This window comes from Plecotus auritus (assembly GCF_963455305.1).
Source record: "Plecotus auritus genome assembly, chromosome: 5".
Classification (NCBI taxonomy): Eukaryota; Metazoa; Chordata; class Mammalia; order Chiroptera; family Vespertilionidae; genus Plecotus; species Plecotus auritus.
The window spans coordinates 38,262,237-38,288,131 of record NC_137776.1 but is presented as its reverse complement, the minus strand read 5'-3'; the positions used below and the strand labels follow the sequence as shown (position 1 = coordinate 38,288,131).

Below are 25,895 nucleotides of genomic sequence, written 5' to 3'. Positions count from 1 at the left end.
GGTGATTGCTCAAGGGAAGTGTCCCATACTCTGGGTGGGGTAACGCTGAGCTGCTCCATGCACTCTGCGACCTGGGCTGGCAAGGCCGAACCATCAGCCAGGTGTACTCTGCGTACCAGGCTGCTCAGCCCAGATCTTTGCCAGCGAGACTGAGAGCCACTCGGTGTGTGCGGGCAGGGCGTCCCCACGGTGGCCCATGCTAATGCCAGGTTGTCTCTACCCCCTGGCCCCACCCCCTCATGTCTAGTGCTGTTGTGAGGTGGCTCTGTATGGGGTGTGGGTCTTTGAGCCCTAGCTTGCAGTCCCTCGAGGCTGGTGCAGTGGCTCCTGGGCCCCAGAGGTTCCTTCTGGCTGAATGTGTCCATCACCATGGCCAGGTGGACTGGGGTTAGGAGGAAGGAGCCAGCGAGGCTTCCTTCGCCTTCTCTGAATCCAGAACCAGAGCAGCAGCCAGATCTGTGGATCCCAGCCATATTTTGTGCACCCCTAAGAAAGAAAGAGGAGGCCAGCTGCTGAGGCGTGCCACTGCTCAGTCCAGCCCCAGTTTCTGTGCTGAAGTGTGAAGAGTGGCATCTTAGAATCCAGGAGGTGCGGGAGCACCTACTACCCAGGTGTGGGAAGAGCAGATGTCCCAGTGCCGGCCCTGCTGAGCTCAGGCCCCCAAAGGGCTGATCGGAGTCAGGGACACAAGGGCCTGCTGGACCTGGGCCGGCAGGGGGCTTTGAGGTGGCCCTTATTCCGGCTCTCCCTGCTGGCTGGGAGGCCTTGGGCAGCCCTTGACCTCTTTTTCCTGGAGACTGTACTAATTAAGGACCCCTGTGCCCTTACTTAACCTACAAGAGGAGGTATCCCCTCCTCAAGTACCCCCGATTTCAAGCAAAGGCCCTTGGCCAGCCAGGTGCCAGGGCAGGAAGGCCACCACTGTCCCCACTCCGAGGCAGCTACTGGGAGAAGCCCACCAGCCTGCCCCATTCAGTCCCTGCCTGCTAGGTGCCCTGTGTGACTATGGCAAGGGGCTACCAGTATTTGGGCCTCAGTTTCATCTTGTAACCAGGGCCAGGGATGGACTTAGGGCCCATGAGGCTGGAATAGGGGCTGGGCAGCAGGGCTACAGGTGAAGCAGGGAGATTGTATGTCATCGAGGTGGGGTCTAATCTGCATCCCAAGACTCCTTGGATGCTGTGGAGGCCATGGGGGAAGCAGGAGGGTGGCCAGTGGTAAGGGACCCGCCAAAGGACTTCAGAGAGACTTCTGAGGTAGAACCGATAGGTTTGAAAGATAGATAAGATGGTATTCAGGTGTTTGACCTGCTGGGGGAGGACCAGCAAGGGCATGGAGGTCGAGATTAGGAGCCCCAACTCAGGACCTGGAGTCAGAGTTACCAGGTCTGGCCTGTTCTGTGCTGCAGTCACAGCAGGTCCAGAGATGCGTGTCCTGGACCTCAGAGTGTGGGGCAAGGCCAGTGGCTCAGTGTGGGTGGTGTCTGACCTCCAAGCAAGCCAAGTGAGAGGCAGGGTGACGAGGCAGGGTGACGGGTGACACTATTCTTCTCCCCACTCTGCCCTGTACTGCTCTCGGCCATGCACCTGGGTGCCAGCGCCCACCTGGCTAGCAGACCCTGACCTTCCCTTCACCCATCTCCTCCCACCTCCGCACCCTGCTGCTGCTGTAGCCTTTGTCTGTCCATCTTCCCCGCTGGGACCCTGGGCCTCCCTCACCCCACCTTGTGCACCTCCTCCCCAACACCTCCCTCCCTCCTATATCCAAATCCTGCCCTTCCCCCAGGACCTCCACCCCCAGCCCCCAGGAGCTCAGGGTTATGATGTTTGCATCTCTGGGCTGGAGCAGGAGCTACCTGGAGGGGAGGGCAGGCGGAGGCAAGTCCTGCTGGAGTGTGCAGAGGGGGGCTGTCCCCAGGGGCTCATGTGGGTAGGTGCCCCTGAACAGTGGGGGAGATTTGTGCCACATCACCCTGCCCAGCCCCCAGGGTCCTGTCTGTCTTCCTGGCTGCCCGTGTGACCCTTGCACATTGACAAACTCAGGGACTGTGGTAGCTGCTGGGTGATGCAGCCTCTGTCTGGCCTGTCCTGGCACCAGCTGGGCACTGCCAGGGCAAGGGAGAACTCTGGGTGCTCTGTGGGTAGCTGGCAGGGCCATGGCATGCAGCTCTGTGGGGTCTGCGGGTGTCCGTTCAGCCACCCCTCTCTGGGCTGGGGCGGGTGCCCTGTCTGGGCTGACACCACGGAGCCCCTACCACAGTGTCCCTAGAAGCTCAGAGGAGTTGTGAGCCCTATTCTGATCACTGGGAAGTGGGCAGGTGTTGGCACTGTCAGGCACCAGTGTCAGCGTCATAGCTCAGTGTGGCAGGTCCCAGGTCCTCCTCCTTGAAGCAGGCTGAACCCCTCCTCAGCTGCTTTCTCGTCAGTTAGCAGGTGTGGCCCGAGCTGTGCCCTGTGCCAGCCCACTGGCCACTGCCTCTGCCCCAGCGCACGACCTCCACCTCCTCCTGTGTCCTCTGAGCACCTCAGCCTCTGTCTGTCCCCCTGCCCGCCCGCCGCCTGCTGCCCGGCCTCCCTGCGCTCCGCTCGCTTTTGCAGTGTCGTGTCGTGAGCTTGGCCGCACTGTCGCCACCGCCGCTCACAGCGCACATCAAGCTGGCCCTGACAGAAGCCTCTTCCCCCAGGGCCTTCGTGTACCTGAGCAACCTGCTGTACCCCGTGCCCCTGGTGCACCGAGTGGCCATCGTCAGCGAGAAGGGCGAGGTGAAGGGCTTTCTCCGTGTGGCCGTGCAGGCCATCTCAGGTGTGTGAGGACCGCGGGCCTGGCTCTCTCCTTCACAGGAGGCCCCAGGCGGGGAGGCCTCTGCGGGCATCACAGAGGTTGGTGTGCAGCCAGCCTCACCAGGCCCCCCGCCTGCACTGTCTCTCTCCACCCCGCTCCCCCCACCCCCCGCAACTGGCAGTTAGCTGCTGGTCTCCAAGTGGGGCCTCAGGAGAAGCCCCCATGCTGAGCTCCTGGCTCTGGCCTCCCAGACTCTCCCTGAGTGACGAGGGCCCTTTGGGGCTGTGCAGGCTGAGCCCAGGGCTGTCTGAGCTCCCTCTGGCTCAGCGGACCTCCCTCCTACCAGGCAGTGCCAGGTGGACACAGAAACTCTCCTAGCTCACCACTTGCTGTCTCTAAGCCCTAGGATGGGCTGCCCAAACCCCGCCCACAGTGGCCCTCAGAGCCTCCCTTGGTCCAGTGCACCCCTCTTCGGACCCCACAGCCCCTCCCAGCCGTGTCTCTGTGGTGTGAGCCCCTGGGGACCCTGCCAAGAAGGAAGCCTGGGTGGGAGCGAGGGTGGCACTGGAGAGGGACAGAGGACAGGGATTCTGGGAGCAGTTGGTAGCTCTTCCTCATCCTTCCTGACCAGCTCTGTCCCATTCGGTGGGTCCCCCGGAGCAGGTTGCTTTATAGGGTGACATTGCCTCTATTTGGACCACACCTGACATTCTCTGTCTGGTGGATATGGTGGAGGAAAAGGAACTTAAAAAAACACACCAAAAAACCAGCCTCCTGGTCACGGAAGTCACTCCTGCTCCCACCCCTGCGTGGCTGAGCTCAGCTCCCTGATATCTCGCACTGAGCCCTGAGCCTGCTGTGCACAGCCTGGGCTGGCCCCGGACAATAGTGGGACAGGACTATAGGACAGCCGGGCTGGAGAGCTCAGGGTGTTAGCACCCTCGCAGGCCCCTGAACAGAGGGGCAGACTCCCCAGTTGGCAAGGCCTCTGGGGTGACATCTAACCAGAGTAGCTTCAATTGGGGCTCAGGGGCCTTTAGGCAACAGGAAAAGGGTTTGGATTTTGTCCCAAGCACCGGGGAGACCACTGGCTACTCTGAAAGAAGGGGTGTGGGGCGCTGAGTGCCCAGGCAGGTGATCGTGGTGGCTTTGCAAGGGTGGTGGCAGAGGGACAGGTGGGGTTCCACGGTGAAACCAGGCGACCTGGTAGGGGGAGGGAGGGGCCAGGACCGTGGTCGGCAAACTGCGGCTCGCGAGCCACATGCGGCTCTTTGGCCCCTTGAGTGTGGCTCTTCCACAAAATACCACGGCCTGGGCGAGTCTATTTTGAAGAAGTGGCGTTAGAAGAAGTTTAAGTTTAAAAAATTTGGCTCTCCAAAGAAATTTCAGTCGTTGTACTGTCGCTATTTGGCTCTGTTGACTAACGAGTTTGCCGACCACTGGGCTAGGAGGACCCTGGTTAGCATCTGAGTCTGGGGGAGGCCAGCGGGGGATCAGGACTCGGAGAGGGCAGGGTCATAAGCTTGGCTTTTACAATGTGGAGTTGTGGCCCCTATCAAAGCAGGCTGTGTTGAGGCTGTGGCCACTTCGGGGCCCCAGGGCAGCACAGGCTGGTGGTCAGCATGTCCACGGTAGTGCCTTGGGTGTCCTACAGTCGCGGTCAGCAATGTTGGGGATGGGGTGGGTCAGAGCACGGCCTGGTTCCTGTGCCCTCCCGCTACCTGACCACTCAGCCTGGCTCTGCCACACCACCTGGGGACAAGCAGGGACCTGACCATCTGCTTGGTTCCTATTCTAGCTGATGAAGAGGCCCCTGATTATGGCTCGGGTGTCCGCCAGTCAGGAACAGCCAAAATCTCCTTTGATGACCAGCATTTCGAAAAGGTACCTGCAAGCAGCTCCTCTCCCTCAGGCTCTTTCCTGTCCCACCCCCACCGGCTGCCTGCCACCCTGTCCTGAACCTCAGTGCCCACTCAGGGCAGTATGCCTGCCCCGCCACCCCCGAGTCCCTCTCTGAGGGGCTCACCAATGTTGGGGATGTACAGGAGGGTCAAAGGGCAAACAAAGATGGAGAGCACAGGGCAGAGGAGGCTGTGTGGGCACCTGGCCCAGGGAACCCGGCCGGGACCCTGAGAGCCAAGCAGAAAGGTTACCTGCATCCTGCCCATGGGGGGAGGGGCCGAGGGAGAATCCTGGATGGGGCAGAACTAAGGACCTTTCCCACTCGTGAATCCGCATAGGCCATGACAGCCTGGGAAACTGGGGCCTAGGGAGATGGGTACCCACCCACCCTGGGGCAGGTCTGGACCAAAGATCCATGAAGTTCTCACCTGACTCTGGATAGCACAGGCCCCCTCCCCTGGCCTCTTGACTGGCTGTGGGGACCCCACCCAGCCCCCTCTCTCTGACTCTGGTTCCCCACCCCCCATAGTTCCAGTCCGAGTCCTGCCCTGTGGTGGGGATGTCTCGTTCCGGGACCTCCCAAGAAGAGCTGCGCATTGTGGAAGGCCAGGGCCAGGGCGCAGACGCCGGGCCCTCCGCCGACGAGGTCAACAACAACACCTGCTCCGGTAGGTCACTGTGGCTGCCCAGGGTTTGGGGCTCTTGGACATGGCCCTAGCCCAGCTGTGGGCAAACTACGGCCCGCGGGCCGGATCCGGCCTGTTCGGCTGTTCTATCCGGCCCGTGGAGCCGAAAGAGCGGAGGGTTCTCTTGCTCTCCCCTCCGCTCCTTTACTTTGAATTTATATTAGTTCACACAAACACTCCATCCATGCTTTTGTTCCCGCCCTCCGGTCCAGTTTAAGGACCCATTGTGGCCCTCGAGTCAGAAAGTTTGCCCACCCCTGCCCTAGCCCCACTGTAGTCTGGAGGTCCCTCCACTTCCAGCCCAGCCTAGGGTGATGAGGGCCAGGCTCCCTCCCCATGCCCAGTCCCTGAGGGAGGCTGTGCAGGGCCCAAGCCTGACCTCAACTCCAGTGCCCTCGGGTCCTGTAACATGGCTGTGCCCTTGGCTCCCAGCAGCTGTGCCTCCGGAAGGCCTCCTCCTAGACAGCCCTGAGAAGGCCACCCTGGATGGGCCCCTGGATGCCGCCCTGGACCACCTGCGCCTGGGCAGCACTTTCACCTTCCGTGTGACCGTCCTGCAGGCGTCCAGCATCTCTGCGGAGTACGCTGACATCTTCTGCCAGTTCAAGTGAGCTCAGCCCAGCTGGACAGGCCAGCGGGTGGGTGGGCAGCCTCTAAGCAATGCATGGATGGTGTCCCAGTGACCCCAGCCAAGTGTCTTCTCCTGCTTTGCAGCTTCATCCATCGCCATGATGAGGCATTCTCCACGGAGCCCCTGAAGAACACGGGGAGGGGCCCCCCACTTGGCTTCTACCATGTCCAGAATGTAGGTCCTCAGAGCCCTCCTCCCTCCCACTGGTTGGCCCTCCCAGGGTCTGGCTCTGGGCGGCCTCCCTGAAACAGCTTCATCCAGTCTTACCATGGTTCCTCCTCCCTCTTCTGGTCGCCAGCATGTACTGGACGCGGCCAGGCAGGAGGACACAGGGCCTCTGGCACCAGGCAGACGTGTGGGCTGCTGCTGGGCACTGGGCCTTTGCTGGGTTTAAGGCTGGGGTGGGGGCAGTAAGAGTCCGGACAGCTCCCTGAAGGGAACAAGTTTCTGGGGTGGCCAAGGTCTGTGCTGAGGCTGGGTGTGGGAAGAGGTGGAGGCAGGGCTGTGGGAGGTCAGGAGAGCTGCAGGCAGGGGAGCATCCAAGCCAGGCTGTCAGGAGAGCAGGAGGCTTTCGGGGTCGGGGAGCAGGGGTAACTAGGCAGTGTGTGGGGGATGCTCCATGTGGCCATAATGAAAGCTGCCAGGTGATGAGGATTCCAGGGCCAGGCTGGGGAGTTTGACCCTGAGCTGCATAGTCTGTTGGCATGAGGCCTGCACAGTCACAGAGGCCGTGGTCAGGTGGCCCTGCAGGTGACAGGCAGTGGGCCACGGTTTCCCAGCCGGGGAACAAGGCAGGTCTGAAGCGTGCACACTGGCTGACTTGTTTCCTGGGCTGCCCTAAACACTGTCACCTCCCAGGTCTGGAGGAGAGGTGCCTGAGGTGTGAGCAGGGTTGTTCTGGGCCCGAGGGGAGCATCTGTCCCAGTCTGCCCTGGAGCATGCCCGTCATTTCCCTGAGGCCTCATAGGGTCTTCCCTCGGTACCTGTCTCTGTTCTGATTTCCCCCTTTGTAAGCACATGTTCATATTAGGTTAGGGCCATACTAATGCCCTCATCTAACTCTCTGACCTCAATAAAGACTCTGCCTCTAAATACAGGTGCTGGGGGTTAGGGCTGCAACTTATGAACTGGGGTGGGGATCTGGGGAGACACAGTTCAACCCGTAACTTGGTGAGTGGGCTAGGGCCCCAGAAGGGTCAGACCAGACCCAGAGGCACCCTGGCCTTGGTCATTATGTCGAGCGCTGTGGTCTGAAAGGGCAGCTGAGCGCTCTGGCCCAGCCCATCTGTACTGGGAAGAGAGGACAAAGCCACCCATCTGGTGACGGGTCCATTGGGTGGTGACGGAGGAGAGCAGGGCTGGAAGGACCTCGGCTAGGAGCGTTGTCCCTGTCATGAGCGGAACTCAGGCCCATGGGGCTTTCCATCTGGGCCTGGAGTGCTCGGTCCTCCTTGGAGGCCCTGTGCTCCCCTCTGATCACCTGCCCACCTTGCCACCAGATTGCCGTGGAGGTGACCAAGTCCTTCATCGAATACATCAAGAGCCAGCCCATCGTGTTCGAGGTCTTCGGCCACTACCAGCAGCACCCATTCCCGCCCCTCTGCAAGGACGTGCTCAGGTCCTGGCCCAGTTCTCATGGTCCTGTGGGGCCTCCGGCGGGTCTGGGGGCCTGTGGGAGGGAGGAAGGCAGGCGGGGCTCCCTGCTCCAGCTCAGACCCCTGCAGACGCCAGCCCGCTGGGTTGCCTCACATGGGTGCTTCTTTCTCCACAGCCCCCTGAGACCCTCACGCCGCCATTTCCCACGGGTCATGCCACTGTCCAAGCCAGGTAGGCCGAGCTGTTGGGAGTCTGCCCCTGTGGGTGCCAGTGTGGTTGCAGCTGAGCACAGTCCTCATGCTGGTCATTGCTCCCAGCCTCGGGGTCCCCATGCACCTACTAGGCCTCACGGGGTCCCCATGCAGTGAGGGGCTCCATTCTGGGCATGGGGTGATAGCAGAGAAAAACACCTGTGTCTTTTGCCCCTCATCAGGCACAGAGCAACTGGGTGGTGGTCAGGTGCCTGCCCTGTGCCTCAGGGGTTCCTGCAGCAGATGACAGAGGTGTGGGAGCCCAGAGAGGAAGGCGTTGAGGGGCTGGGGACCATCTGAGCCTGATTGCAGGAATTGGTCACGAGTAGAGGGCCAGTGGGACCTGAGGGGCAGGACTTGCCTGTGCTGGGTAGAGGTGCTTGGACAGGTGCCTCAGGCTGTGGCCAAAGTGTGATCTAGCAGGGATCCCAGGCGGGTTGTGGGCCTCTGAGCAAGTGTGCCTCCTGCTGTCTGCTGGTTCTGTGGCATCTCAAGCCACCACCCTCTCTTCAAGGGCTGGGGTGTGTAGCCACATGCTCCTCCCCTGGGCATGGAGAAGCACGTGGTCATATCTGATCTTGAGCTAGTAAGTGGCTGCTGAGTCTTGAGTGGGCACCTCCTGGGACAGGGGGTGGGGAGCCGCTGGTGGTTTTTCTTGGAGTGAGATGAGCTCGCTGCCTTCACGTGTCTTCCATCTTGGCACCCTCCTTGAGCGAGCCCTCAGTGCATGGTGGGTCCGGTCTCTCATCAGCGCGTGCTTCTCTCCTGTCACCCCCAGTGCCCGCCACCAAGCTCAGCACGCTGACACGGTCCTGCCCTGGGCCACGCCACTGCAAATACGACCTGCTGGTTCACTTTGAGATCTGTGAGCTGGAGGCCGATGGCGAGTGCGTCCCCACGCTCAGTGTGCCCGTGCCGGGGGGCTGGGGTTCCTGAGGGCCATGGTGGGGGAGGAGGTGGCACATGATGGGTTCCTTGCCCCGCTGACTCTGATCTCCAGGGACAGCCTCCCATCTCACCAGCAGAAGTGGGTGACTTTCCTGTTCTCCCTCCTTCCACTCCTGGGGCCCGTGACTGTGCTTGGGCCTGTGGGGAGGGCAGACACCAGCCTCACACATCTTTCTCTCTCCAGTTACATCCCTGCAGTGGTGGACCACCGTGGTGGCATGCCATGCCTGGGGACCTTCCTGCTCCACCAGGTGCCAGGCCCTCCCTGCCCCAGCCCACTCATGCCCCCTCCCCTGCCCCACATGGCCCCCAGGCTCCCTGACCATGTCCTCTCTCCTGGTGCCTGACAGGGCATCCAGAGACGGATAACGGTGACGCTGCTGCACGAGACGGGCAGCCATATCCGCTGGAAGGAAGTGCGAGAGCTAGTCGTGGGTAAGTGAGGCGGGTTGAGTCTGCCTTGGGGGCTGGGGCTGGGTTGGTGGTAAGGCAATGGACCTGCCCACCCAGATGCCTGAATTCTAACCACAGCTCTGCCCCTGTTGCTGTGTGATAATGGCCAAGTCACTTAACCTCTCTGTGCCTTAGTCCCTCACCTGAAAAGGAGAGACTAGGCCATGGTGATGATTCCAAATATCTATTTAATCACTGTGCTAGCTTGTACCACACACCGGGTAGCTTAAAACAACAGAAATTTCTCCTCTTACAGTTCTGGAGGCATAAATCCTAGACAGAGGGGTTGGCAGGTGGCCATACTCCCTCCCCTCCTGGCCTCTTGTAGAATCTGTACAGATGCCTTGTTCCAATCCTTCGTCTTCATGTGGACTCTGCTTACAGCAACACAGTCAGATTACATTCGGGCCCAGTGTTTCCACATCTCAACTAACGACAGCTGCCAAACGGGGTCTTCTCCTTCCAGGAAGGTCACGTTCCGCAGTGCCAGGGGTTAGGACTGCAGCATATATGCTGGGGGACACAATTCCATTCATCCAGGATCTTAGCCGGTTTTCTTCTGTGACATCATGCTGTGAACTCTTAGTCTACCAGCGATGTTTCCTTTGCCAACCTGTAAAGAATGTGTCTTCCCGGTTTTCATTCAAGGACACAAAGTGTCCATTCCCATGTGTCAGTGTGAGGCCCCAGCCCTCGCCTGCCCTGGAGCTGATGGCTCCTCTCGAAGCCCCGCCCTAGGCATGTCTGTGGCCATGTCCCTGGGGCTCATAGAGGGCTTTGAGGGCAAGGCAGCTGGGATGTGTCCATCCTCAAAGAAGCGGAGGGGTCAATTTCACCATCACTGCCGGAGCAAGAAGTGATGAATGAGGCCCTCAGGCAGGATTCTGGACTCAGCGGCTCTGGCAGCTTCCACAGACACAGCCGCCTCTTGAGTGTGTGCAGGCGGCAGCTTGGGGGACTCTGTTGGAAAAGCCCCTTGCAGGAGCATTTGATGGCACAGGTTGTTTCTTCTCTCTCTCTTTTTTAAGTATAATGAGAAGAGGGAACATTTTGTCCTCATCTTGCTAAGATTTCCTTTCCAACAGGTAGGAAGCCTGAGCATTTTGGGCTGAGCGATTGGAATCTGTTAGGAGAGAGGAGAGGGAGGAAGAAGCTCAGAACTTAGACTGCGGGAGGGAAGATGGTAGAACTGTGCACTGACCCATGGCAGCGGGCCGGCTGCAGACCCTTCATGGGTTTCCCTGTCCACCAGGGGGTTACCCTTCAACAGATGCTCTGGTGGCCACACCGGGAGCCGGTTCTCTGCAGGCCTCTGTTCAGAAGCTCCGGCCCAGGCAGAGGTGTGAGCAGTTACCTAGTGCCTCCACCTGCCCACCTGGAAGTGACACACACCTGTCACCTTTTCCGTAGGTCGCATCCGAAACACTCCAGAGACAGACGAGTCCCTGATTGACCCCAACATCTTATCTCTCAACATTCTCTCATCTGGGTACATCCACCCGGCCCAGGATGACCGGTGAGTCCCCTTGGGTGGCAGGCTCTGATCCTGAGTCCCTGGAGATTAGTCTGTCCGGCTTGGGCCCCAGGGGTTGGGATGTCAGCCTGTGGTATCCTTGGCTGGCCTAGATGTGTGGGGTCCAGCTACATGGGCTGGGGTGTCTGGCCCCGAAGCTTCTAGGCCTCTTGCCTGAGGGAATGGGAGCAGGGAGGGAGGCTTGTGGCCTCAAAGTCCCATGGTGCATGTGTGAGCATCTTTGTTCATTCAATCTCCTGGCAGGGACTGTGGGGCAGTTGTGGGAATGAGCTGGGTCCTGTCTGGGAGTTTAGTGGGTGGGTGGGTACCATGGGTGGTGGGAGGACAAGCATCCCACATTTCCCCGACCTTGCTGCTGAGGGCAGTTGTGTGACCTCTGACAGGGGAACACCGACCAGGGGTCCTGGAGGCGGTTCAGGGGCGCACTGGGTTGGCAGCCCAGCATCCTGGGTGAAAGTGTGCCCACCAGTTACTCCTTGTCACTGGGCCATTCCTGTCAAGTCTCCCAGGTGATGGTCAAGATCTCCCAGCTTAGGCTGTCCCGGCATTTGGCACAGTGGACTGGGTGTGGGACACCTTGGGGACAAACCAGCCAGGGTGGGAGGGATGTGACGGGGAGATGCTGGAGCCAACTGGAGCTGGGGGTTCACAACTGACATTGCGGAGAGCGCCCTGGAGTCACTGGCAGGCATGGCTGTGTCTGAGGGGCTGCTGTCCAGGGCTGTGGGGAGGTGAGCAGGGTGCTCCAGTCCCACACCGGCTGCTCCCAAGCCCTCCTCCTGCCTGACTCTCTGAGCTCGACCTGTGGGTGTCTCCATGGGCCCTTGAGGCTGTGAAGGCTGCATGTGCTTGCAGAGGGAGGTGGTGCCCACATTGTAGAAGTGCCCATGTCTATATGGACAGAGGGTCCTGGGGAGTTGCCTCCTGTTCTGACTCTCGGGTTCAGACACTCTGAGAGGGGGCTGTAAGGGACCATCCCTCAGATGAGCAACTTGGGGATTGGGAAACAGGGACCCAACAGGGGCAGATGAGGCTCTGGTTCCAGCCCTGCCCTGGGGCCTTTTAGGAGGAACTCACCTTGCACCCATATCCAGAGGAGGGAGAGATTGGGGGAGTGTTGGGGGGTGTTCTCATGTGGAGGTGACACCATGACAAGCAGGCTGGGGCTGACCTGGGAAGGTGAGGCAGACAGGAAGTGGGCCTGTCACTGTGCGAATGCACCCTGGGAACTGGCGGTGAAGGCGTGGTGCCCACCCACACGGGGGCTGCCTGCACAGATGTGGGATGCTGTGGCTGGGCCATGGGAATCAGGACCCCCACAGGAGGGCATGTCCCCCTAGAAGAGGTCTGTGTGTCATGCTGAGTGATGCCTTGGACCTCAGCCTTCCCCTGACCTCTGGCAATTCCTAGATTCTTGGGGCAGGAAGGGAGTGGGGAGGCAAAGGAAAGGGGTGGAGGGGGTGCCTCACAGGCCTTCCACCCCACACTGAGGGCCGTGTTTGGGGGTCTTCTTGCTGCTGGGGACACCTTGGGGAGCCTCAGCCCTGGGCTAAGTCCCAGGGTAGCCTAGGAGGCTGCTGGACCTCAAGCCAGCAGGGCTTTGGCTAAAAGGTCCTTCCTGTCCCTGGAGGCTCCATACCCATTGCTGATGGGCTTTGGTCCTGCACCTGGGGGCTGTGGGAGTGAGGCAGCTCTGGGGTCCATCAGCCCCGTGCCTGAGGTCAGGGCCCTGGACCCAGGACAGGAAGGCGGCGTAGACCATCGCTGCTCTGGCCCCATGCTTGGCTTTGGCCCGCCTGACCCCACCTCCCGCACTGCCCTGGAAAAGCCTTGGGCAGGCACCATGCTAAGGCTTGGCCGGCCAGTCCAGCAGGCCCCTCCCTAGGGCCTTCTTCCGGGACCCTGGCTGACATTCTCGGAGCCCGGTGGTGGATCCGGCTGCTCCTCAGATGAACAGAGTTCCTTCTGCCCCCTCAGATGCTGAGGCTCAGCGACCCCAGCCTAGCTCAGGAGCTTTGCCACAGCCCCAGCCTCCCTGCTTGAGGCCCCACGCTTTGCAGCCTCCCTGGCTCAGAGTGGGCCTGCCAGCTTGGTGGCTTCTCTCTGTGCAGCTCTCCCTCCCTGTTGCTGCCCGCTGTCCCTGCCCGCTGCCCCACCCCCACTGCCCCGAAGCCTCACTAACCTGTGACTGTTTGTGTTTTGCAGGCAGTTTCTTGATTCGGACATGCCTAGGTATCATTTGTGCCCTTGGTTTTCTTTCAGCATCTCCCTGCCCCCTCCCCCAGCCCTGAGTTTTAATTTCTACTTTCTGGATTCCTTCTACACTTGCTCACCTCTCCCTCCTGTTTCTTCATCTTTTATTTCCTTAGAATTCCTTTTTGATTTTTGAAATTGCTTCTTCACCCCCCTGGCTGAGTCTCTTCTGCCCCTCTCTTGGTTTTGGCTGCTTTGGTAGTTTGCTGCCCTCCCGTAGGCACTGGCTGGCTCCCGCTCCTCCCACCCCAAGCCTTGCCCAGCCCGTGCCCACCCGACCTCACCCTGCCGGAGGGCAGCGGGCGCTCTGCATGCATGCTGGCTGGCCAGGCTCCTCAAAAGATGACAAAAAAGAGGAATGGAGTGAAGCCACTCTGCCAGATCTCCACCTCTGCCCCTTCCACCCTTGGCTATGAGCCCCTCACCTGGCTGTGGCCACCACACACCCTTTAGGAAGTAAGTGGACAGTAAAGCTGTGAAGGGCCCAGTAAGTCTCTGGACTCACTTGGGTGGTCTCAGGCTAAACCACTGGAGGCACAGGTTCCTGGGCTGGGGACCTCCCATCCCTGCTGAACCAAGTCGAGGCCCCTGAGGCTGGACAGCCTCAGTGCCTAATCCAGACTGTGCCCGTGAGACTTGAGTCTGTTCTGAGCAAAGGGTCAAGGCTGTCACATTCTGGGTCCCGGTGGATTTGGCCAGAGTTCCATGTGGTGGTCCTGAGGGTTCCCTGTGGGTAGCCTAAAGGCTTCCAGCTTGAATGTTTGGGCCTGTAAGCTACACAGGGGTTGGGGGGACGCACGGCCGGACCGCCTGGGGCTGTGTCCCTGTTGGGTCCTGGCTGTGATGGTCTGGACCAGTGGTCGGCAAACTGCTGCTCGCGAGCCACATGCGGCTCTTTGGCCCCTTGAGTGTGGCTCTTCCACAAAATACCACGGCCTGGGCGAGTCTATTTTGAAGAAGTGGCGTTAGAAGAAGTTTAAGTTTAAAAAATTTGGCTCTCCAAAGAAATTTCAATCGTTGTACTGTTGCTATTTGGCTCTGTTGACTAATGAGTTTGCCGACCACTGGTCCGGACAGCTGGGCATTGTGAGTGTTCCTGCGGGTGTGTCCCTGAGGGCATGCACACATACCTGTTCAATAACAGAGGCTGCCACAGGCCCTTCCCTGGGACACCAGCTGGGGGAGGCAGCGACCTGCAGTGGTAGTGGCCGCACTGAGGAGGGGGCACAGGCCTTCAGGGCCTGGAGCAGGGACCTGCCTGTCCCAGGCCACCGGGAAGGTTTGCTGGGGGAGGCGGCCTGCTAGCTGGTCCTGGAGGTGGGCCAGGCTGGCCGAGGCCGCTGCACTCTGTCCTCAGAAGGCACTGGTGGGAGCCCATCAGCCTCGGCTCATCCCCGGAAGGGACCCAGCATAGGGGCTGGTTTCTTGATGAGTGGAAACTTCCTGCCCATCAGTATGATTGCAAAGGGGTGTGGGTATTTTGTTTAAGTTTGCATTTCAACAACCAGCTCAGTGCTCAGGCTGGTCCTAGACACCACCTCCCTCAAACATGGTGGCTCCAGGAAGGTGCTAGGTCAAGCATGTCAAACTCAAAGGCTAACACGGGCCAAATAAACAAGGTTTAAGTTTACTTGGGCCACAAAAAAACAAAAGCTTCAGTTTTCATAGAAACGTAGGTTTATTTCGATAGAGACATGCTGAATACAAAGGGCTAAAATAAATGAGTAATCATTAACATAAAATAATAGAACATTTTAATAAAAATTAGTATTTTTCTTGAACATTCACTTACCAAACACTGAATAACTGCAGAAATTAATAAGCGTAACGCTAATAAACCTATTTTTCGCTTTCTCTGAAAGCAAAATATTTCCTGTTGCGCACACCAAACAAGTCAGTATAAGACTAATGACATAGCAATTGGCTGCTAAAATATTCCCTGCTCGTATTAGTGGAGAGAAATGGTGCACCTGCGCATAAGGGAAATGAATGCAACACGATTATAGTAATCAGTCATTAGCAAACATTGTAGTTTGTTATTAATAACTAGAGGCCCGGTGCACGAATTCATGTATGGGTGGGGGTCCCTCAGCCTGGCCTGCAATTGGGGCCATCTCGCCCAATCCCGATCGGGGCTCATTGGGGCTGGCCAGCTGGTGGGAGGGACCTAGGGAGGCTGGCCAGCCTCGGGAGGTTGGCTGTGGGAGCGCACTGACCACAGAGGGCAGCTCCTACATTGAGCATCTGCCCCCTGCTCGTCAGTGTGTGTCATAGTTACTGTCCGGTCGTCCGGTCACTTAAGCTTTTATATATATATAGATTATGTACATGTAACAGGATATTGTAAAAATTAAGTGACGAAATTTTTATTAAATGTTTCTTACATACGTTATATTGGCTGGGCTGCAAAAATACTCGTTGTGGGCCGCATTGGCCCACGGGCCGCGAGTTTGACATGCTTGCTCTAAGCACGTACTGTAAAGTGCAAACAGTACCCCGTGGCCTGAAGGAGACATGGCATCTGGGAAGGAGTGGGAGGTGGCTTTTCTTGTCAGTAGGACCTTCTTCAGCCCCCCGACTTCATGAGCCTCAGCCCTGCACCTGAGCAGGGAGCCCATCCCCAATTCCAGGGCCTGCAAGAGGAGGCTCAGGGCACTGAGGGGAAAGGGGAGCCCCCAAGATCGGGCATGAGCCTCCCTCACAGGCGGGAGTCACTGTGCTGGGTGGTGCAGGGACTCGCAGATGGTGGGAATGGTGGAGGGAGGTTCCCGTCCCGGACATCTAGAGTGGAGTGGGGACCAAGGGTGGAACTGATGAGGCTGTGGCTGCCCACTCAGCTGTGCCCTTGGCTGGCTGTGTGAGTGTGGACAAGTGGCGGAACATTCTGGAACCTTATTTTCCTCCCCCCTCAGGATGGGGTTAATATGAGCCCCTGCCTGGATTAAATGACTTGATACATGAAAAGCCCTCAGCACTGGGACTTGTACACGTAACTGTACATCTAAGTCCTGTAATTCTCAGTAGTACCAGTTAGCATTTAATTAAAACTCCTCCTTAATTTAAAATGGATAGCCTCTGAGCAAAACACATGTTTTCTGTACAAACTGCTCCACTTTGCCCGAGGGGCTGCACTGAGATACCAGGTGTCTCACACGGGGCACAGGGCAGAGCCACCTAGGAAGAGTTGAGGAGGAGGGTTTTGTGACACTTGGTTCAAGGCCCTCCCCCCTTGTTCCTTCTTCTTACCCAGGGCCCACGCTCCCGCCCCAAGCAGAAGGGTCCATGGAGCCCTTAAAGTGCTGGGGTGTTAAGGAAGAGCCCAGTGGCCCACAGTGACCCCCACCCCATCCCACCAGGTATAGGTGGCCCAGTCTGGTGCCCCAAAGGTTGGCCAGCCTCCCTGGGAAGGGCCCAGGTGTGAATCTTGTTGAGACCCCGTGCCTCATGAGAGGGGAGAGGGTCCCCACGGGTCTGAGGTGGGGCCTGGGAGTCTGCATTTCTAACATGTTCCCACAGCGTGCTGATGCCGCAGGCCCGGGACCCCACGTCTGGGCCACACGTTTCTCCTGACAGTATCTGGGGGATTAGCTAAATGTCTCGTGGGGCAGAGTGAGGGGTGCCATGTGGAATGGGGCTCCTTCCTGGGTGACCTGGTGTCCAGAGAGGTCCTGAGAGGACCCTGTGCTGCTCATGAGTGAGGGTCCTGGCATGGCCTCAGCCTCCCAGCCGCATCCTCTTGGCCTCTCTGGGTCTGTGTTCTTGCCGTGTGACTGAAGGGCAACTGTCCTTGGTTCCCACACTGTGCCCTGCAATCCTGGGGCATCCCTTGTGGCTGTCACTCTGCCACCTACCCCACCCTGCATACACCTGCCGCCGTTGCTGACTCTCACTTGGGGTCTGGGTGAGACCCCCACTGCAGAGGCCTCAGGAACTGGGGCTCAGGATGGGTTTCCAGAACCCTCCCTGCCTGGGCTCCAGGGTCTGGAACCCATGGTACATGGAGATGCCAATGGGGGGTTTGCAGGAGGTGGCCTGGGGCTGGGGCAGCATCATGGTTGTGCCAGATTGGACCCTGGTCCGGTTGGCCTTCTTGGCACCTGGGTGATGGGGCAGTAAAAGGCCCAGGAGGGCCTCTCCCACCACCCACCAGTCAGGTTTTGGAGACCTTCTGGGTCACCAGTGTCCGATCAGGACAAAGCAATGAGCTAGCCTGACTAAGGGCCTCTCACCAAGAGCGTCTCCGAGGGGCCTCGTGTCTGGTGGGCTTGCTTCCCACAGCCCCAGGCCCAGTTCCTGGGCAGGGGCCGGGCGGGGGGAGTGGAAACGCTAGTAATAATCTCAGTGATGCGAACGTGCGCCCCCCAGGCTCCAGGCAGTGCGCTCGAGTAACAGCTCCTGTAACCCACCAGGCATCTCTGAGGCAGGGAGACAGGTCTGCCGACAGGATGAGGCCAGGTGGCTATGCCATGGCATTTGGAGCTGGGCAGTCTGGGGACTGCAGGCATGGGCTTACAGGGCCTGGGTGTTTGGGCCCCCCGGGATGGACAGCGTCCCTCTAGGGCTTAGTTGCAGCTCCAGGGATGCCCACTGGTCCTGCAGGGGATAGACCCAGGCTCTCCCTGCAGACACTGTGGGTGGTGCTTGGAGTGGTGTGTGGCCTGCGTCCGTTAGCTTGTGCCGAGCCGGTGACAGTGCTTGTTCTGACATATGAATCTCTTCTGTGTGTGTACGTGTGTCCTGTCTGCCTCGCCTTTAGCGTTTCCTTCGGAAATGACACTAGGTACAATCACTCTCTCTTCCGCACTCGCTTGATCCTTCCTCTTCGCTTTTCAATTTCCTTTCTCCTCTGATGCCTCCCCGCGCTCTCTGCCCCTCTGTCGCCCGCTGCCCTTACATCCCTTCCCCTGGATCTTTGTCCTCAATGACCTATGTCCGACACCGCTTAGCCCCGCGCCCCTGGGCCGTGCCACAGAGAGAAGGGCAGCGGAGGTGCTGCCCATGCCCCTCGCGGCCTGGCTCCCAGGCACCCTCTACACTCCTGGGCCTGTGCCACTGCCCGGCTTTGTGTTGACGTGTTTCTCAGCTGTGTCTCTGTGCAGATGCTTGGATGGAAACCGGGCGAGGCAGGGGGCTGTGCAGCGCTGCCCAGGGCCCACGGGGCGGCCACAGTGGGGACTGAGGCACTTTCCCCACCTCCAATATGCAGGCAAGACTGTAGGAGCTCTGCCGTCCATGGCTTGAGTGGTTTGCCGGCCCCTGGCTCATGCTCTGCTCATTGTCTTTCCGGGTTGGAGATGGGGGCAGAGGAGAGGCCCAGCCTGCTCTGCCTGAGTGGAGAGCCTGGTCGCAGTGGGCAGTGGAGCTGTCTGCAACTGGCCGCCCGGTTTCCACTCCCAGCATCCTCCCCGAGGGCCTTTCCTCTCCCAGGGGCGAGTCGGTAATGGAGGAGGTGGGCCCTGGAGGGTGTTGCAAACTGGGGCAGGTTCCTTAGGGTCCAAGGAGAGACCATGGCACCTCCTTACTCAGACCGAGGCTCCCGCCCTGTCCCCACCCTTGTAGTCTTTCCCCTCTTTCCTTTTCCTCACCCTCCCTGCTCTCAGCTTGAGAGCTATGGGCTACCACATGCCACTCTTCGTCCACAGTGGAGGTGACAGCTGGGCCCACCCTGCTGGTGGCATCTGGAGCCCCCCCAGTCCTGAGTAAGGAGGGGTCTGTCTTTCCTGGACGCTGCCCTCCCAGGCCTCCAGACCTGTGACCCCAGCGACACTCCCTGTGGGTCGCCCACATGTCTCTGTCTGTCTGTCCGTCTGCATGTCCCCACCCCAACCCAGTGTGGCCTGCACGTCGTTATCTTACCTCTCTCTGCTCCCGCCAGGACCTTTTACCAGTTTGAAGCTGCGTGGGACAGCTCCATGCACAACTCCCTCCTGCTGAACCGTGTCACCCCATACCGAGAGAAGATCTATATGACCGTCTCTGCTTACATTGAGGCAAGACTCCTATGCCCAGGCACGCCACCGAAATCACCTGTCCCCTGAGCCTGAGGTGCCTGCCCAGGACAAGGAGGGCGAGCGTGCTCTGGACAAGCCCACATGACCCTGCTGTCTCCCCAAGTCCTCGTGACCTCCATGCACCTCAAGCGGCAGTGCTGTCAGCCCATCCGTGTCTTTACTGTATGGGCTGTCGGTGTGGCCAGGTGGCATCGATGCTCCAGGCAGCTCAAACACAGAAGCCTCCTCCCTATCCCCAGGGCCTGACACACAAGAGCAGGCTGGGAGCCTGGGCGAATCTAGTGGGTACAGTAGCCAGGAATCTGGAAGTTTGGGGTCGGCATCGAAGGTGAGGGCATCACCCCCCGCCCCCAGAGCCTACTCCTCCATCTGCAATGGCTCTGCCCAGACAAGTCCCCAGTGCCCATCGGCTTTGTCAGAGTTACAGTTGAGCTTCAGGAACACAAAGAGCAGCTGCTTATGACACCACATCCGCCACCGTGATGTCGTCTGTGGCGGGTTAGATGCACGCGTGGGTACATTCTCACAGACATTCTGTGCGGCGTGTCTCGGGATTGATGGTGAGGCAGCTGAGGCCCGAGACGGTGACCCTCGGGGCCTCTGCACAGAAGCTGGCCCTTGGCCCTGGGAGGCAGGGCCTGCTGCCTCTGCTGGGAGGTGCTCCAGCGAGGAGCAGGGACTCCCCGCCTGCTCTGGGGCCACCGGGGCCCGGTGAGGCCTGGGCTACGGTCAGTGCCGTGGCTCTTGCCCCCAGGAGGTTAGAAGGAGGTGTCCCTGTGCCAGAGCCCCTGCTTCCCTGTCCCCGCAGATGGAGAACTGTGCCCAGCCGGCCGTCATCACCAAGGACTTCTGCATGGTCTTCTACTCCCGAGACGCCAAGCTGCCCGCCTCACGCTCCATCCGAAACCTGTTTGGCAGCGGGAGCCTGCGGGCCTCGGAGAGGTGAGCTGCTGGAGCGGGCAGGGCACCCTGGTCACCCAGAGACCGGACTGCTCGGGATGCTCGGGCACAGGCTGACGAGAGCCCAGCTTGTCCGCTTCTGGCTGGCCCCCTGCTCTCGGCCCTTCTCCTCACCCTGATGTTGGGTTTGTTGGAGGCCAGGGGGACACCAATGGCATGTTAGGGAGCCACATGCACCCCACCACCAGGTGACCTTCTTTCCCAGGGGCCACAGGGGTCTGGGCCATCAGGGCCCCTCGCCTGCACACGGGGGAGGCTGGATAAATGGCGGGGGGCAGGTTGGGAGAGGACTCGGGATGGAGGCTGGCAGCACCTGAGGGTCAGACTCTAGGACCAGATGTGCCTCTCACACTCCCACCACTCCTTGCACTCTGTGGGGACAGTGTCAAGGCAGTGAAGTTCCCCACATGCTCTGTCCCGTGGACCCCCCATGTCCAGGCCGCTCTGGGCACAGCTGGAAGGAGGGAGTGTGGGGGTCAGTACTCAGTGGCCTTGGGCTGGCCACGACCAGGCATCTGAGAGGTCCACAAGAGGGTTGGTGGGTGCCCTTGGCAGAATCGGCAGTCCCAGGGAAAAGGGGGTCTGAGATGGGGCCTATCCGTGTAGGGCTGCAGTGTGGGGGCCTGGCACCTAGCTCCCCCCTTTGAGGCCACCTGCATGGGCAGGGCAGGTGCCCAATGTGCATTTGATGGTGATGAGAGTTGGTCCCGGGCATCCCCGTGCTTAATGACAGCATGTTCCCCTCTGCTCCCAACAGCAACCGTGTGACCGGTGTATATGACCTCAGCCTGTGCCACGTGGCCGATGCGGGCAGCCCAGGTAGGTGTCTGTCCTGCTCTCTGTGGCAGGCGGGGCGGGGGTGGCACTTAGTTGCGCGTCACCTGGGGTTCTCTCGGTCACTCCAGGTGACATCAGCGAAGCTGCCATTTGGGGGGTTCCTTCCCTGTGAGAAGCACGGGCCTCTCCAAGGTTGTTCTGAGGGGCTGGGGGACAGTGAGGGGAGAGGCAGCAATGGGAAGGCAGGCAGAAGGGAGGGCATCCCGAGCTCTCACCCCCATGGGACGCGATGCTGTATGACTTTCCTTGGGCGAGCCCAGGGTGGCTCTGATGGTGGACCAAGGGTTAGGGGACGGGGAGCTGCCCCAGGGCCCTGTCCCTGCACCCCCAGTAGGGACGTGGTTAGACAGGTGCCCCTTTTCAGGGATGCAGCGGCGGCGCCGTCGGGTGCTGGACACGTCTGTGGCCTACGTGCGGGGTGAGGAGAACCTGGCGGGCTGGAGGCCCCGCAGTGACAGCCTGATCCTGGACCACCAGTGGGAGCTGGAGAAGCTGAGCCTGCTGCAGGAGGTGAGTCTGTGGGGGTCCCAGGCCACCCCAGGACAGAGCGAGTGATGGCACTCAGACTGCTATCATGGACCTAATTGCAGAGGGCTGTCGGCTTGGAGACAGAGACTAGAAATCAGGGTGGGCAAGGCCCTCTATGTCACTAAGTCCGGGAGCCAGTGTCCAGCAGCTGTGGACAGCATGCAGCAGAGGCCCATACCCACCCTCTGGGCCCTGCAGGATGCTGTGCCGGAGTTCGAGTATCCATCTGCTCAGGGCTGGCACAGGCTGGGTGGGAGGCCAGGATGGAAGGAGGGCAGCGTGTTGGCCGCAGGGGCTGATGCCCGTCAGCAGCATGGCCTCGGGTCGCTTTGCTCTCCCAGGATCTGACCTGGGGCCCTGGTGCTCAGTGGGCTGCCTGCCCTTGCCTCACCCTTGAGTGCAGCAGGTGAGGTCATGCTCTGGCTCTCGTGTGCAGGTCGAGAAGACCAGGCACTACCTGCTGCTGCGGGAGAAGCTGGAGACCACCCAGCGACCCGTCCCCGAGACGCTGTCCCCGGCCTCCAGCGAGGACTCTGAGTCCCGCAGCTTGTCCAGTGCCTCCTCTCCACTCTCGGCTGATGGCCGACCGTCGCCCCTGGAAACTCCCAACGAGAGGCAGCGGGAGCTGGCCGTCAAGGTAGGGCAGTTGGGCGGGTGGGCAGCACGGCCATGACCCAGCCCCTACAGGGCTCCAGTGACGTGGCCTTGTCCATGCTGGCTCTGTCAGGGCCCGGAGCTGGGAGAATGAGGGGTCTATAGAGTCCCCTTGCCCACAGCCCCCACCGCACCTACGCTGGAATTTGGGAGCCTTTTACAGCCTCCTCCCTGAGCAGTGGCTTGTCCTCTCTTGAATACCTACATTGATGGGGAGCTGACCACCCGAATCCCAACCCATTTTGCGGCTGGAGCCCACCGAGCAGGCCTTCGCCCAGGCCCAGGCCTGCCTTGGGAGGCTTCCCTGGCTTGCCCCATCTTTTTAGAGGCCTGAAGGTGCTCCCACCTTGACCTGAAGTGCCGGGCACCTGGGCAGGTCTCTGTGTTGTTGGGGGCTGAGCCCTCAGCTGAGCCCGGTCCCAGGAGACTCCTGACTGGTGTTTGCTGTTCCTGCAGTGTTTGCGCCTCCTCACGCACACGTTCAACAGAGAGTACACACACAGCCACGTCTGCATCAGCGCTAGCGAGAGCAAGGTGGGCGCCGCGTCAGGCCCGGACCCCCACCCTGGCTCATGGCCTTCCACGCCAGTGTCCCCATGGCACTCCAGCCTTCCTGGGTCCTCACTCCCTGCTCCGCAGCCTGCCTTGCTTGCCTCTGTCCTCTTTGCTGGCCTCTCCCTCTGCCCGGGAGGGCCTCTCCCCATGGTCTTCAGGGTGCTGCACGTCCTAAAGTCTGGCTCAGCCACACTTCCCCAGCACCACCCAGTGTGGTCCTCGATGCTCTTTGAAGCCCTACAGCCATGAGTCCCTCATGGGGCTGGGAGGGGTTGGGGGGTACCTGCAGTGAGGGTGGGGGTGCCCTAAATGAGTTCAAATACCAGCAAAGGTTCAGGAATTGGCCACTGCCTCGGTGTCCCCACCACGAGACTGTCCCCTCCCTGTGTCCCCTGTAAAAGACTCTCTCTCCTCCACAGCTCTCTGAGATGTCCGTCACACTGCTGCAGGACACGTCCCTGTCCCCTCTGGGGGTGGCCACGCTCACTCCCTCCTCTACCTGTCCCTCTCTGGTCGAAGGGCGGTATGGAGCAGCCGACCTGAGGTGAGTGAGCCTTCAGGCTCCTGCACAGCCTCCAGCTCTGCAAGACTACCGATAACGATGGCCGTGACTCGGGCACAGAGTGCAGAGAAGGGGGCGCGGGTGGCCAAGTCACTCGGGGTAGCCGGACATCCAGGGCGGGCCTGGTGGCATGGGGTCTGCAGGCATTGCCCCAGAGTCTTCCCTGTGCCCACCCCCCAGCCTCATGTGAGCGTGATGTCCTAACCTTCTTTCTGAGACCATGTTCTGCTGATGCATACATTTAAAACCAGCCCCGAATAAAAGCAGGAACAGGTCAAAATAGCACAAAACAAGAAACGCTTTTCATGGGGCAGCGCTCATAAAATGCTCAGTGAGAAAAACCTGAGCCCTCTACTGCAGACAAGGACACGCGGCATCGGAGCCGTGCTAGGAAGAGACCCTCCCCATACACTGCTGACACCGCTTATGTCTGATCATCCAATTTTAAATCCCTTGGCGTTTCCTAAATTTCTTCTTAAAAAGAAAAAAAAAATGGCATTGAATCCTCTGGCTGTCTTCCTGAGACAGGCCTCCTGGGCACCAGGTCCAGTCATAGGGCCTGGCATGGGCCATGGGCCAGACGGTCCCTGAGAGACTTGTGTCTCTTTCAACTCGATTTGGAGGATGACGAGTGGCTACAGCCACCTTCATGGGGTGAAGGGGGAGGGGCAGAAAGCACCACAGGAGAAAGGTGTGGAGCCCCTCACAGCTGACCCCTTCTCACGATGTCGAGCACAATCCTGGAATCAGGCGGGTGGGCCAGACCATGGGTGTGGTGGTCAGACAGCCAGAGGTGCCCACAGTGACTCTGAGAGCATGAGACCCCATCAGGAGCCTGGGGAGGGTGGTTCTGGGCCCAGTGAAGGGCAGCAGCATCCCTCCTCTCCCCCAGGAGCCTGCAGCCCAACTCCCGGCCGGCCAGCCCGGAGCCCGAGAGTGTGCCGGAGGCTGATTCCAAGAAGATCCTTTCCCCTGTTCGGGCCACGGAATCGGACAAGGAGCCCCAGCGCCTGCTGGTTCCTGACATCCAGGAGGTCCGGGTCAGGTGCGCAGGTCACCAGCCAGCCTTGCCCCCTGACCTAGGGCTGGGGGAGGTCAGAGCAGGGCCCTGGTGGTAATGTGTTTGCAAATGGACCAGTGTGGCCACCATGCAAATGTCCTGAGCACAGCACTGTTGATGGGTGTGGTCGTGGGTCACAGCGTGACAGGCCAGGGCAGCTGCAGCCTTCCTACGCTTTTCCATCTTACAGCTGGGGGCGCGGCTCAGAGATGGGTGGGTGGTTCTGGTCTCTGGCCTCCCAGATTGGGGTCTTGCCAGGTCCCCAGGTGCCTCTGCTCTGGCTGCTCCTCTCGGAGGCCCGCTGGCGGCATGGCTGGGGACCTGGCTCGTGGTGGACAGTGGACCTCCGAGCTGGGGCCTCCCACTGGCTGCCAGGAGGGCGTGGACGAGCAGACATTCCTGTCCCGCAGCCCCATCGTCTCCAAGAAAGGCTACCTGCACTTCCTTGAGCCGCACACGGCCGGCTGGGCCAAGCGCTACGTGGTGGTGCGGCGGCCCTATGCCTACATGTACAACAATGACAAGGACACTGTAGAGAGGTTTGTGCTCAACCTCTCCACCGCCCAGGTGGAGTACAGCGAGGACCAGCAGGCCATGCTCAAGGTGCGGCCACAGAAATGGGATGGGTGGGCCCTGGGCTGGCAGGACACAGTGCGTCCAGGCAGGGAAGGAGAGGGCAGGAGCCGGGGTGGCCTTTCCTGTCCCAGGGTCTCTACCACTCATGGGGCTCATAGTCCCGGTAGCAACCAGTGGTGATGTTGGGACAGGCATTAACCTTCTCCCATTCGAGGGCCAACAACCCCGTCCCCTCCTGAGGATGTCCATGGTGGGTTGGGCTGAGCCACACAGGCCAGCAGTGCTGTGGCCCAGGGGTCCAGCCCCCTTCCCCCCAGCTTGGCCCTGCTCCTCTGAGCAAGTGCAGCTGTGGACGTGGGTGCTGGGAGCCCTGACTCCGTCCCTCAACCATTACAGTGGCACTAGGTGATTTTTGATTCCCTGGGGTGGGGATGGGAACTCAAACCACAATGCCAAGGGCGCAGGCTTAAGAAGAAGGGAGGCCAGGATTACGGGGCCCAGTGGACGTATCTGGACCACAGCTGTGCCAGGGTCCCAGGGGAAGGAGCCTTGGCCCATGAGGTGGGGACACAGCAGTGGCAAAGGGCCCTGGGGCATGAGAATAGATGGGTATCCTGCAGAACCTTCCGGGCCAGGCCGTGCACACTGCAGAGAGTTCACATGGCCCTACCAGCACCCCCCTCCCGTGGGTCTCCCCTCTTGCTCCCTCCTCCCTGGCTGAGTGCTGACCCCAGGGAGGGGCGGTGCCTCTCACAGCGCGGTGCTTTGCAGACGCCCCACACTTTCGCCGTGTGCACGGAGCACCGCGGGATCCTGCTGCAGGCCAGTAGCGACAAGGACATGCACGACTGGCTGTACGCATTCAACCCGCTCCTGGCCGGGACCATTCGGTAGGGCCACCTCAGACCTGGATGGGTGTTTCCACCTCCACTGGGACGGGGGAGGGTGCAGGCCTGGGACATCCTCAGGGACGCCGATGTTCATGTTTGTCATTGCTGCTCAAGGAGTGGATAAACTCCCCAAACTTTCAAGCTTCACCTGCCACCAAGGTGTACTTTTCTGTAGGGAAATACCTCTGCATAGCCAGGGCGCCCCCCCGCCGCCTTTCCGTGACTTC

General features: G+C 60.1%; 1 protein-coding gene across 30 annotated transcripts in view; it reads left to right on the top strand.

Moving 5' to 3' along the window:
- The window catches only part of KIF1A (kinesin family member 1A), a 74,643-nt gene that overhangs the window by 45,344 nt on the left and 3,404 nt on the right, over nt 1-25,895 (top strand). For 4 of the 30 annotated variants that reach the window (XM_080668498.1, XM_080668497.1, XM_080668470.1 and 1 more), the window contains 24 exons: nt 2,684-2,802; nt 4,580-4,665; nt 5,213-5,351; nt 5,802-5,976; nt 6,084-6,174; nt 7,500-7,618; nt 7,772-7,827; nt 8,626-8,734; nt 8,980-9,046; nt 9,146-9,230; nt 10,659-10,764; nt 11,166-11,291; nt 12,988-13,014; nt 17,792-17,815; nt 18,911-19,025; nt 19,855-19,988; nt 20,764-20,825; nt 21,208-21,353; nt 21,808-22,008; nt 22,482-22,559; nt 23,000-23,124; nt 24,035-24,187; nt 24,613-24,805; nt 25,535-25,668. In XM_080668498.1, the coding sequence (XP_080524624.1) occupies nt 2,684-2,802; nt 4,580-4,665; nt 5,213-5,351; nt 5,802-5,976; nt 6,084-6,174; nt 7,500-7,618; nt 7,772-7,827; nt 8,626-8,734; nt 8,980-9,046; nt 9,146-9,230; nt 10,659-10,764; nt 11,166-11,291; nt 12,988-13,014; nt 17,792-17,815; nt 18,911-19,025; nt 19,855-19,988; nt 20,764-20,825; nt 21,208-21,353; nt 21,808-22,008; nt 22,482-22,559; nt 23,000-23,124; nt 24,035-24,187; nt 24,613-24,805; nt 25,535-25,668 (2,670 nt within the window). The remainder of the gene's footprint in view (nt 1-2,683; nt 2,803-4,579; nt 4,666-5,212; nt 5,352-5,801; nt 5,977-6,083; nt 6,175-7,499; nt 7,619-7,771; nt 7,828-8,625; nt 8,735-8,979; nt 9,047-9,145; nt 9,231-10,658; nt 10,765-11,165; nt 11,292-12,987; nt 13,015-17,791; nt 17,816-18,910; nt 19,026-19,854; nt 19,989-20,763; nt 20,826-21,207; nt 21,354-21,807; nt 22,009-22,481; nt 22,560-22,999; nt 23,125-24,034; nt 24,188-24,612; nt 24,806-25,534; nt 25,669-25,895) is intronic. The other 26 variants (XM_080668488.1, XM_080668493.1, XM_080668485.1 and 23 more) reach the window with 18 other exon arrangements.